Raw genomic sequence first — 12786 nt, 5'->3', positions numbered from 1 at the left:
TGCAAAATCATTTCCACTAGTTAAACAGTTTGAACCTTTATCCAGCTTGCCATGTGCTGTCTGTTTGCCCACAGCTCTTAAACCTGAGCTGTCTGGCTCAAAGAGTGACCTGAGGTGTGAGAAGATGAGGTACATACAGCTTCTTATCCTTCCCCCAACTCCTTTTTTTTTCTTTTATGGTTTTTACTCTCCGTCTCTTTTTCCACTTACCCCCTCTGCGCTTTCCCTCATTTGCCCTGAACCACAGCAGCACCCCCTCACCATCTCATGCATGTTTTCTTCTCTTCTGATTTATCCTTGACTTGAAAAGCCCACACACTCATCTCTCATTCTTCTCTCCTATTCCTTTTTCCTTCTAACCTGCTGACCCCATTCCTTCCAACTTTCTCTTTATTTATCTCCCATCCTTGGCAGCCCTCCACCCTACCCTCTGCTCTGCCTCTTCCACTTTCCCATGACAGAACCAAGGGTGGGAATCAAATGACCAACTTTTCTTCCTTCACCTGGTCTCCAAGCTTGAGCTGTGAAAGGAAGCTTTGTCTGCTGAACCCTCCGGAGATATGTCCTGTGTTGTCCTTACAGGAAAGGACTTTGGTCTGACTGGAATTTTTGGGGCCCATGGGAAAATGTGAGTGAGTTAAGGCCTGAACACCCCCTCTGACACCTCCTCCCCCAAAACATGCTGCGTCATAAGGGTGAAAACCTCAAGTCAGTATTTCAAAAGAGTTTCAGCTTGATGTCTAACTGTTCAACCCGCAATTTTACAGGTTTGATTCACTATCAACAGTGACATAGTGTCGCTCTTGGCTGCTGCAGCCAACTGTTTTCAGGGAAAAGCTTTAAAGAACTGCCTGTGCAGCACCAAGCATTATTATAGCTTTGTTACTGACAAGTCAAGCTGTTAATATAGTGAAGCAACTGGCAGCCTAACAGATGAATGATAATGATTCGTTTCTACAGAATGTATGAATAAGTTTCTGTTTGCAAATGCAAAATGTAATGGCATGTCAAGGTTGTCTTCACATCTTGTTTCTGCTGCCCCTAAGTGGCTAAAACAATCATTTTTTTGTGGGTTTGAAATACTGTTCCTCTAAAGAGCTAAAAGAATACAGTTGATCTGACTTTTAATGGTGGATATTGCGAGAATAAAATATTCGTAGTCCCATGAGTGACCAGCAGAAGACAGCTTTATCTGACAATACACTTTTAATCCATCAAGCACTTAGAAAAAGCACAATCTATCTATACATTTAATCTATTTTACTGACTTTTAATGCAATTTTACTCCTTAATTATGTTTTATTTCTATGATTTAAATGTCTTAATTTCTACTTTTAAGTAATCTTTACAATTAAATTTAAAAATTATGTGATGCATTTCTTTGCCACTGTAAAGCACCTTGACTCGCCTTGTGTATGAATTGTGCTATACAAATAAACTCACCTTGCCTTGCTTTTAAAGCAATGTGAAATTTTATCTTTTCTTATTCCTTTAGCTCTGTAAATTTTTCCTGTACTGTTTAACTGAAGGTTTATTGTTTAAATGTTTTGATGCCTCTGCATGTGTGCTTGTGTCTGGACTGTCAGAGCAGCTTCAAATACCGCCAGAAAAAAAGAGCTGCTTCTGTGAACAGCGCATCACAACCATGAGAACAAAATCTGCACTGGAAAATTAGATCTTCATTCCTTAGTCCTTAAGTGTCAGTACTCACAGTCTACACAGAGAAGCGTTATTAGTGTGTGTTTCCACCACAAATGTGTCGGAGCCCTTCTACTTTTACACGCCTGTGATCCACACACTCACCAGGAGGACTGACCCGGAACGGGGCTCAGTGAGGCAGGTCAAATGTCTTTCTGACACACTCTGCAGGAGGGGGCCGGAGGGGCAGGAGCTGGGTCACATTGTGAGCAGGTAGGATGAGGCATGATGAGGCAAACCTTATTTCCAAAAGCTTAAACACACAGAAGAACACACAGTCAGTGAGGCATAGCTATTGCCCTTTTTTATGCAAAGCACCTGCAGTGCTATAAGTGCATGCATTTTATTTTACTGTCTGTAGGTAACCCACAAAATATGATTTTGCTGCTGCAGCAATGCACAATACAATGTAATTCCATTAATACACCAGATGTGCACAAAACCTGTGGTTTATGATGACTCCCTCCTAGTTCTTCTATGGTATTTTAATAGCTAAATAATGAAATAGATATTATGAACCAAATAATTATGTCTGCATACCAATATGTCACATGCTCATTTATTCAAGGGCAAAATATTCGTATAGGACATGAGGTCAAAGCAAAATTGTCTATATGTATGTTATTTCATTTTAAATACGCAATCTCTTTGAAGAAACATTGAAGATATGCTGCCTGGCTAAAAAAAAAGTCGCCACTTGGACTTAACTAAGCCAATAAGTATTCCATTGGATAATTACTGCAGTGATGAACATGTTTTAGCTGCAACAACTTATTTAACCCTAGCTGATTCAGTAAGGAGCTTCTCATTCTTAAACAGCCATGTTGGAAGACATATCCTGTGGTCGTAGAAAGGATGTTAATCTGTTTCAGAAGGGTGAAATTGTTGGCCTGCATCAAGCAATGAAAACAATTAAGGGGATGTCTGAAACTACTAAAATCAGGTCAAGAACCATCCAATACATTATTAAAACCTGAAGGATAGTGGTGAACCATCTTCCTCAAGGAACAAATTTGTTCGGTCATGTGGTCTGATGAGTCCAGATTTACCTCGTTCCAAAATGATGGGCTCGTCAGGGTAAGAAGAGAGGCAGATGAAGTGATCTGTGATTGATCAGGTTCAGCAACATTATGTTCCGAAAGAAGGAGGTCAGTTGACTACCTGAATATGCTGAATGACCAGGTCTTTCCATCAATGGCATGTTCCAAGATGATGATGCATATTAAATGACTGCAACACATGCCAAATTACTGGAAAGCATTTTGTTTATTCACTCACCAATTTCATGGTGAGGAGTTATATTTCTGGATGTAGTGAACCAAGACATTTTTGACTGGTAGATACAAAAAATCACCGGCCTGAAAACACACTAAATTGTCAAAATGTTGCCAAAAAATTAATCGGCAGCTTCCAAAGAACAAATGAGTAAACTCAAAGCAAAATCTGGGATGATGGACTGACCCAACTTTAAAAAACGAAAGAGGTCACATAAAAGTATAAGGCAAATCTATACAAAAAGCTCACTTAGAATTCATAGAAATTCATCCTATTAAATAACTAAACTGGAATAAATTAATGAGACCAGTATAGAGTCCCCTTTCACTTTCCCTGGAGACGGTCTGTTAGATGGTTTAATGAATGCCTGCAAAATTTGTCTATACAGAAAAAAAATTCTGTAGAATAAACACACTAGCAGCCTGACCCTTTACCCACATAACCAAGGTCAGATTGAAGCCCCACGTGTGAAAATGCTTCTGTTTTGTCAGGGCTGGTATAGGTAACTTGTTTAACATAACATATTTGACTCCAGTGTATTTTATCTGTGTTGGTTTTACTTGTTGCTGGGTAGATAACAACCCCGTGAAGTTGTGCAAGGCATGTTTTGTAACTGCTGCCCCTCCTACATTTTTATAATGCCTACAGTGAGGTTTGATTAGTAAAGATAATCCTTCCAAACAGAAAAAAGACATCCCAATCTATTCAATATGTTAGGAGAAATCTGAGATATGTTTTAACTTTCAGTACAAAAAGTTGAATTTAGGATTGCCATGAGTGTGAGATAAATACTGTCATTTCTCTCCAGGACGGAGTTTCTGAGGTTTTTAATGTCAAACAAGACAAGGACAGTCACCTAATAAATATAAAAGGTCATCTATGAGATTATATAAACTACCGTTCAAAAGTTTGGGTCACCCAGACAATTTCATGTTTTCCATGAAAACTCACACTTTCATTCATATTCTAACATAATTGCATAAGGGTTTTCTAATCATCAATTAGCCTTCAACACCATTAGCTAACACAATGTACCACTAAGACACAGGAGTGATGGTTGCTGGAAATGGGCCTCTTTACCCCATGTAGATACTCTATTAAAAATCAGCACTTTCCAGCTTTAATAGTCATTTACCTCATTAACAATGTCCAGACTGGATTTTGAATTAATTCAGTGTTATCTTCATTAAAAAAAAATTAAAAAAAAATTCAAGATTAAGGACATTTCTAAGTGACCCCAAACTTTTGAAAGGTAGTATATACATTTTAGAAATGTGAAAAAGTAAATGATTCTGCCTGCCTTTTGTTGCTCACACACACAAGACACCATAGCTCATCAACAAAACACACACACACACACACATTTTGCATCTGAGAGAAAGTTTAAGTTGCCTGTTGCTACATCATCTGATTATTGAACTGAGGAATCAAATGTTAAGATGCAGGATCAAGCTAAACGGTTGTGTTCCAAGTATTAAAGACTTCAAAATATGATTTGATGTGAATCACTTGCAGACAATCTCATTTATGTAGTATTACAGAAACATTTTGGTGATAATATTGTTGCTGAATCTTTGAATTCTGTCTCACTGCCACATAATGAGACAAATTTGAGTTTCCATATGTTTTGACCAACAAAGAGTCTGATTGTCTTTGCTGCACGGAATCTGATTTTGTCACGATCTCAGAAGGCGGACCCGAACAGGAAGCCACACTGCCAAGGCTGGTGGAACTGAGGAGGAGTTTTATTGTTGGAGGGGTGAATAATGGCTCGGTGAGGGGAAAACCAGAGTGCAGGAGTGTGGGGGGTGGGGGTGGGGGGGTTGGCCAGGAACGGGGGGAATCCAGGCAGGGACAGAAGGGGTCCAGGCAGGAATAGGGAGTCCAGGCATGAGCAGGAGGGTCCAGGAGGGATAAACCGGTGATGACTGGGTTGGGGAGAGCCGGTGGGGAAGGAGGATGGCGGGGATCCCAGACAGCTGACCTAGGTGAGGAGCAGGAGAAAGCAAAATAAGAAAAGGCAAACTTAAACAGATCTTAACAGAGGGCTAGAGAGTGAACTGACTGAGGTGTCTTGGTTCAACAATCTGGCAGGGAGTGGAAGGATGAGTCGGTTCTTATTGCAGAGGTGTGTAATCAGGTCGATGATCGTCAGCTGTCCGGGAGCCGTAGAGGTAGTTGATTGCCTGAGTGGAGTCAGCTGGGAAGCTAGACTCCACTCAGGCACCGAGCTGCAGGGGGAGAGACAGGGCAGAGGAGCGGATGGGAGACAGCAAGACAGACAGGGCAGAGGAGCGGATGAGAGACAGCAAGACAGACAGGGCAGAGAAACAGGAGAGGGGGAGAGATGGGGAAAGAGGTATTTGGGATGCCAGATGGGAAAGACAGGGGATGAGAAGGGAGCTCTGACAGATTTTCCATGCAGCAGATGCAGTGTGCTGCTGTCAATTCAGAAAATGTATATTATATATTATATATATAAAAAAGCTTTGGCCCTTTGACATATGCTTTGTTTCTTTAAGCAACATTTTATTTCAACAAAGACATTATGCATATTTCATGTCTCTTAGTTTCCAACTTGTGCATATCTTGAAACTGTTTTTATTTCTGCTTGTTTTGAAAGTTAGGAAACCACGGGAAAGAAGCACCTGTGTAACATCTATGGTGACAATTGTCAGGTTCTCATTGGCTCAGGAGTGAGAGGAAATGCATATATATACACTTTGGAGAGTCAGTGAGTTAGCGTGGTTTTCTCTCTCACCTAGGGAAATCATGAAGTTTGTCATTCTGGTAGCTGTGTTTGGGCTCAGCCTCGCCCAGCACAACCCCCACCTCAAAGATGGAAGAACGGCCATTGTCCATCTCTTTGAGTGGCGCTGGGCCGACATCGCTGCAGAGTGTGAACGCTTCTTGGGTCCCAGTGGCTTTGGAGGTGTTCAGGTATGTATGGCTGACCACAGGTGGTGTAAGAAACAAGTCTACAGAAGGAGGATATTATCCTTATTTTCTATTTTAAAAAAAGATATCAGTTATCAACCCGCCTGTTGAAGATGAACAAATTTACACACAGGCGGCTACGACGGGCAGTAAAACCAAATGGTTTCAAACATTTGAAATGCCAGTATGCACTTCAGTTTTGGTTTGATCATGTTTTTGAGGATGAAAAACAATTATTTTCAAAGAAAATTAATCAATTTAGAAAATAAAGTGAATTGAGTGATGGAAAAAATATCAATATCAATACAAATTGCTTTATAATAATCCGAAAAATAGTCTTTTAAGGGGGCTTGATAGTCCCTCTTGGACCATTATGCCTTCCCCTTAATTTAATACGAAAGGGAAGAGATGTCATTACCGACATCCATCCATCCATTCTCTATATACCGCTTTATTCTCATTAGGGTCGCGGGGGGTGCTGGAGCCTATCCCAGCTGACTCGGGCGAAGGCAGGGGACACCCTGGATAGGTCGCCGGTCTGTCGCAGGGCTTATTACCGACATTTCATGTTAATTTAAACTTCTCCCTAAATATAGTTCTGTTTTTTTTGGTGGTTTCTCAATTTGACCTCTAGTTAGATAGAATTCCACTGAACTGCACTATACATTATGAATGTGTTCAATTAGAGTTTAGTCTTTCCATTAAAGCTTTCCTGAAGTATATCCACAAAATCTGCTTTGTGGAAGTTTACTTTGTGCATGTACTTCAGGAGAGCTTTAAAGGAAGCACATCCACAAAGTCTACTTTCATATCTTGAGATTATAGTAGAAAACCATTTTTAGGGTGTATCCCAAAAAAAAAAAAGGGTCTGCTCTCCAATTTGTCATCCATGTTTTCTCCACCATTTATCTGAAATTTCATTCACAATTTGTCTCTAACTTCCTCAGTATGTCTAATCATAGATGTGTTATATTTAAGTGTAGTTTGGGTTTATGAACAAAAATATAGATACAGAATAAAATTACTTTCTTGATCAAATTTCTAATTTGTCTTGGTTTAAGAAACTGTTCTGTTGGGTAGGAATTCTGAGTAACCCTCTGTAGCCCGATGAATAACTAAATTGTACACTCAGTTTAACCCATGTAGAGAAAATGTTCCATCTGCAAATAATTTCTTTTTTAAAGTGATAATTGTTTTCTCTGTGTGCTGTTCAGATCTCTCCTCCAAATGAGCACATTTTGGTGAACGGTCCCTTTAGACCCTGGTGGCAGAGATACCAACCAATTGGCTACAACTTGTGCTCCAGATCCGGCAATGAGAACGAACTGAGGGACATGATCACCAGATGCAACAATGTTGGGGTAAATTACATTACAGCAGTGATTCAGTGAGCATTAGGAACATCATTGTATAACATTTAACAGCTCCTTTAAATCTACAACTTGTACAAATCTGCAAATTATCAGATACATTTTCTGAAATTTCATATTTTTGCATTAGTACCAAAGTGTTTTATGAAAACAGTTACCTGGCATTTTGGGAGTTACTGGACCACCAACATAGCAAACCAACAGTGGGCAGTCCACCTTAGAAATGTATCTGTGATCTGAGAGCATTCCATCCTGTATGTAACCACAGGTCAACATCTATGTGGATGCTGTCATCAATCATATGTGTGGAGCTGGTGGTGGAGAGGGAACCCACTCCTCATGTGGCAGCTGGTTCAGTGCCAACAGGAAGGACTTCCCTACTGTCCCCTTTTCTCACTCTGACTTCAATGACTACAAGTGCCACACTGGCAGTGGAAATATTGAGAACTATGGTGATGTCAATCAGGTAATTAATATCACTGAGAAAAACTAATGGATCAGTTGCAATTTTTCCTTACTGTCATTTCATATTTGACAAGTTTTCACTGCAAGGGTCACATTAACTATGATTTTTATTTTGTTTGTTTTTGTATTACAAGTCTGAAAATGGAAGGCATATTGTTTGGTAACAGTTCAATAAAACATATACATATAGATGGTTCATGCATTAGAATTAAAATTAGAATTAATGCAAGTGTTGATCGTGATAAATGATGATGTGGATTGGATGTCATTTATTGCTCCAGGTGCGTGACTGTCGTCTGGTTGGTCTGTTGGACCTTGCCTTGGAGAAAGATTATGTTAGGGGCAAGGTGGCTGACTACATGAACAAGCTGATTGATATGGGTGTAGCTGGATTCAGAGTGGATGCCTGCAAGCACATGTGGCCTGGTGACTTGTCTGCTGTCTACGGTCGTCTGCACAACCTCAACACCAGATGGTTCTCTGGTGGCTCCAGACCCTTCATCTTCCAAGAGGTCAGTTTTCTCATTTAAGTTTATTTTCACACAGGAATGTTGGACTATCTTGAAAATAAGCAAGAAAAATATTAATGAGGACAAAAGCAGCAACTTACACTACATATCCATATTGTGGCATTAAGAATATACAGGAAACTGTATATTCATGCTGTATGGCTGTATCTCATCATGTTATGTGTAGTAATTAAGCTACTTCAGTCAGAATGCTAAACAGTTACAACCTCTAAAGGCTGTTTGAGTCAACCAAACTAAACAAATCAGGGCTAAAAATCACAAGGGTAACATGCCATGTTCTTACATTTCTTGATTACAGTGATACGAATAAATACAAAGGCATCAGCACATATGTTCACCAACCTAAAACCAACTCATTGTGCTGTGTACTCAGTGGATTGATTGGATGATTTATATTATTTAATCTGTGCTTCTATTCCAGAAAAAATTCTGTCAGAGTTTTGCAAGCTTATTTCATGATGCTTAATTTGGAACACAATTTGGATCGTTAGATTCATGTGCACTGTCATGTAGAGAGAGGAAAGCAAGGTTTTGTGCTTTTCGCTTCAGTCACAATTGAAGAACTTGTTTCTCAAACTGTATTAAAGGTTATGATTTCATTAATAACAGCCCCTGTCTTTAGCTCATTTTACCTTTGAAGCTGTGATGGTGGCATTATAGATAAAAGTAAAGCTCAAAAACAGACTGCGATCTTTAGAATATATATGCCATGTCTTCAATAAAAACCATGAAGGACATTCATGTTTTTCTACAGAAACATGTTTATATCGGTTGTTGTATTATTTTGTGTCAGTTCAAAATTCACCGATATGGTGCAGTTAATCTAAAACATACCTATTTACAGAGCATGGATGACATAAGTTAGATACTGTTTTTTCCCTAGGTTATTGATCTGGGAGGTGAGCCCATCACATCTGGACAGTACACCCATCTTGGAAGAGTGACTGAGTTCAAATATGGCGCCAAACTGGGAACTGTCTTCAGAAAATGGAATGGCGAAAAGCTGTCTTACACCAAGTAAGTGTGTTTGTGTCGGTGCGCCTAAATCCTACAGTATATCACAGTGGTGCAACACAGGAGGTTATTTAACCATGAGATAACAATAATAAGATATTCTCAATTTACTGCAAGATTTGACAGATAATTTCTTAATTGCATCAATCCTGTTTGACCAGAAGTGGTGCATTGAAGAGGTTCTGAGTTGAAATAGTATGGCAATACTTTGTCCAAAATAATAGTTATTAGTAGAATTGTATTCATGTGTGCAGGAACTGGGGAGAGGGATGGGGCTTCATGGCCAATGGCAATGCTCTGGTGTTTGTTGACAACCATGACAACCAGAGAGGTCATGGTGCTGGTGGTGCATCCATTGTTACCTTCTGGGACTCCAGACTCTACAAGATGGCTGTTGGCTACATGCTGGCTCATCCTTATGGAGTAACCAGGGTTATGTCTAGCTTCCGCTGGAACCGCAACATCGTGAATGGAAAAGTATGTTGTCTCTTTGGTAATGTTGAAATGCAGTCATGCAATAGTGTGTATTTGGAATAATTTTGTTAAACACGTTCGCTGATCATTGAAGGATCAGAATGACTGGATGGGCCCTCCCAGCCATGGTGATGGATCCACCAAGCCCGTTCCCATCAACCCTGACCAGTCTTGTGGAGATGGATGGGTGTGTGAGCACAGATGGCGTCAGATCAAGTGAGTTGTCAGAAAGCAAAAGATGCATACTACTGACTTTACACACAGAACATGATTCACTTCTATCTGGTCATATTGACGTGAAAAGTATAAAGTATGATCGGACTTTATAAAAATATCTGCTCTTTAGGAACATGGTCATTTTCCGTAATGTGGTCAATGGACAGCCTCATTCCAACTGGTGGGACAACGGAAGCAACCAGGTTGCCTTTGGACGTGGTGATCGTGGTTTCATCGTCTTTAACAATGATGACTGGTAAGAAGTTGACAGTGTAACTGGTTGTAAAAAAAAAAAAAAATCTGAAAAAATGAGGTTAAATAAATGGATGGAACTAGAAGTGGGTGCATGCTAGCATCTACCAGACTGTTGAGGCCCTTAGCAAAATATTTTTCACATGAACATCACCAATATGGTAGTATATAATCTACGTGGCAACATGGTGGCCCCTGCTAACTCTTAAAATCCTTCACTATCAACATTGATATAACCAATTCCCAATCCGAAATTCTGTAACCAAGAATAATATCTAAAGTTGTGAAAACGTAATTGTCTTGTCATTGAACAGAAGACAACTTTCAGAATTTTCAAATAATAATATCATCTTATCTTCATTCATGTGCAGTATTTTTGTCACTTCTCTCTCCATGATGCAAAGCCTGTCTCCCCCTAACCAATATACTACTGACTTACAATTTTGTTTGTGTTTTGGAGAAAATAAGCAAAGTAGGAAGGCAAAATTCTAACAGAAAGTTTAATTTTGACATTGGAGTGGTTTTAACAATAACATGTTCCTTGTCTTCATCCTCCAGGAACCTGGATGTGACCCTGAACACTGGCATGCCTGGTGGTACCTACTGTGATGTCATTTCTGGTCAGAAGGAAGGAAGCAGGTGCACTGGGAAGCAGATCCAAGTTGGTGGTGATGGCCGAGCCCACTTCAAAATCAGCAACAGAGATGAAGACCCCTTTGTTGCCATCCATGCTGAATCTAAGCTGTGAACACATTGTTAAAACTAGAATAAATCCTAATTTTTAAACTTGAATGGTGGACATATCGAGTTATTTATTCTAGGGCTGGACCCAAATATCCTGAATATCCCAATATTTGTTCGCTACGGCGGTATCCAGATATTAATTTTGGTATCTGAATATTCTGTCTTAGGACCAGTACTGTTCACATTATACATGCTTCCTTTAGGCAATATTATTAGAAAGTACTGCAATAATTTCCACTGTTATGCTGACGACACTCAATTGAATTTATCTATGAAGCCAGATGAAACTAATCAGCTAGCTAGACTGCAAGACTGTCTTAAGGATATAAAGACCTGGATGACCTGTAATTTCCTACTACTAAATTCAGACAAGACTGAAGTCATTGTATTTGGCTCCAAACATCTTAGAAACTCGCTTTCAAAGCATATAGTTACTCTGGTTGGCATTTCATTGGCCTCCAGTACTACTGTGAGGAATCTTGGAGTTATTTTTGACCAGGACATGTCCTTTATCTCACACATAAAACAAATCTGTAGGACTTCATTTTTCCACCTGAGAAATATTGTCAGTAACATCCTGTCTCAGAGTGATGCAAAAAAAACTAGTCCATGCTTTTATTACTTCCAGGCTTGACTATTGTAATTCCTTATTATCAGGTTGTCCAAATAGCTCTCTCAAACATCTTCGGTTGATCCAAAATGCTGCAGCCAGGGGATTGGCGGGAGTCAGCAAGAGAGATCAAATTTCTCCTGTACTGGTTTCTCTTCATTGGCTTCCTGTAAAAGCTAGAATAAAATTCAAAATCTTTCTTCTACCATATAAAGCTCTTAATAACCGATCTCCATCATATCTTAAAGACCTGATAGTACCATATTATCCTAGCAGAACTCTTCGCTCTCAGACTGCAGGCTTACTTGTTGTTCCTAGAATTTCTAAAAGTAGAATGGGAGGCACAGCCTTCAGTTGTCAGGCGCCTCTCCTGTGGAACCAGCTCCCAGTTTGGGTTCGGGAGGCAGACACCCTCTCTATTTTTAAGTCCAGGCTTAAAACCTTCCTTATTGACAAAGCTTATATTTAGAGCAGGCAGAAGGGTCCCCCCACATAAAGAGCTCAAGGTTTTTTTTCCCTGTTAAAAGGGTGTTTTCCTTGCCACTGTCGCCTTAGTGCTTGCTCAGGGGGTCAGGTATATGGGTTCTGTAAAGTGTCTTGAGACAATTTGACTGCAATTGGCGCTATACAGTGAACCCTCGTTTATCGTGGGGGTTACGTTCCAAAAAGAACCCGCGATATGCGAAATCCGTGAAGTAGTCAGCTTTATTTTTTTACAGTTATTATACAATACTGCACTTGGGGGAGCGCTGCAGCTGCAGCCAGGTGGACGCCGCGGCGGTACTCTTGCCTCAGAGAGCGGGCCGGCTGAATCAATTGGAGCAGTCGGGGTGGGGAAGGCTCGCGCCCGCGCTCTTCTCCAGGGAAGCGCGGCTGCGGTGGCCAGAGACGGCGGGAGAAAAGAATAAGGCTGCTCCGTCGGCTCCGTCTTTCAGGGTGTCTCACTACATGGAGACCAAGGAGAGAAATGATCCAGCACTCCACAGCAGGCAGCGCTGGCCTGTATGGCAGAGGAGACGAGGCTCGGAGACTGTTCACGTTGGTCAGTCCCTTAGCCAATCAGGATGCAGAACACAATGAACTGTTTAAAAAAAGCATAAAAAAAACTGCACTAAAAAAATCCGTGAAACAGCGAAGCCGTGAAAGGTGAACCGCGTTATAGCGAGGGTTCACTGTATAACTAAAACTGAACTGAATTGAA

The 12786-nt window shown here is 40.4% G+C and overlaps 1 protein-coding gene and 1 long non-coding RNA gene across 2 annotated transcripts; one reads left to right on the top strand and one right to left on the bottom strand.

The window, feature by feature from the left end:
* Positions 1 to 4805: 4805 nt before the first annotated feature.
* Positions 4806 to 5820, bottom strand: LOC127535511 (uncharacterized). The gene is made up of 3 exons (XR_007944344.1): positions 5735 to 5820; positions 5039 to 5204; positions 4806 to 4957 (listed from the first exon to the last, which is right to left on the bottom strand). It is a non-coding gene; the product is annotated as an uncharacterized LOC127535511 (long non-coding RNA).
* LOC110964493 (alpha-amylase) lies at positions 5746 to 10979 on the top strand. The gene is made up of 9 exons (XM_022213248.2): positions 5746 to 5913; positions 7125 to 7271; positions 7549 to 7746; positions 8027 to 8257; positions 9159 to 9292; positions 9544 to 9766; positions 9858 to 9979; positions 10110 to 10235; positions 10790 to 10979. The coding sequence occupies exons 1-9, from the start codon at positions 5746 to 5748 to the stop codon at positions 10977 to 10979; spliced, it is 1539 nt and encodes a 512-aa protein (XP_022068940.2).
* The last annotated feature ends 1807 nt before the right edge of the window (positions 10980 to 12786 follow it).

This window comes from Acanthochromis polyacanthus, chromosome 9 (genome assembly GCF_021347895.1).
Source record: "Acanthochromis polyacanthus isolate Apoly-LR-REF ecotype Palm Island chromosome 9, KAUST_Apoly_ChrSc, whole genome shotgun sequence".
Lineage (NCBI taxonomy): Eukaryota > Metazoa > Chordata > Actinopteri > Pomacentridae > Acanthochromis > Acanthochromis polyacanthus.
This window is presented reverse-complemented; position numbering and strand designations above follow the sequence as displayed.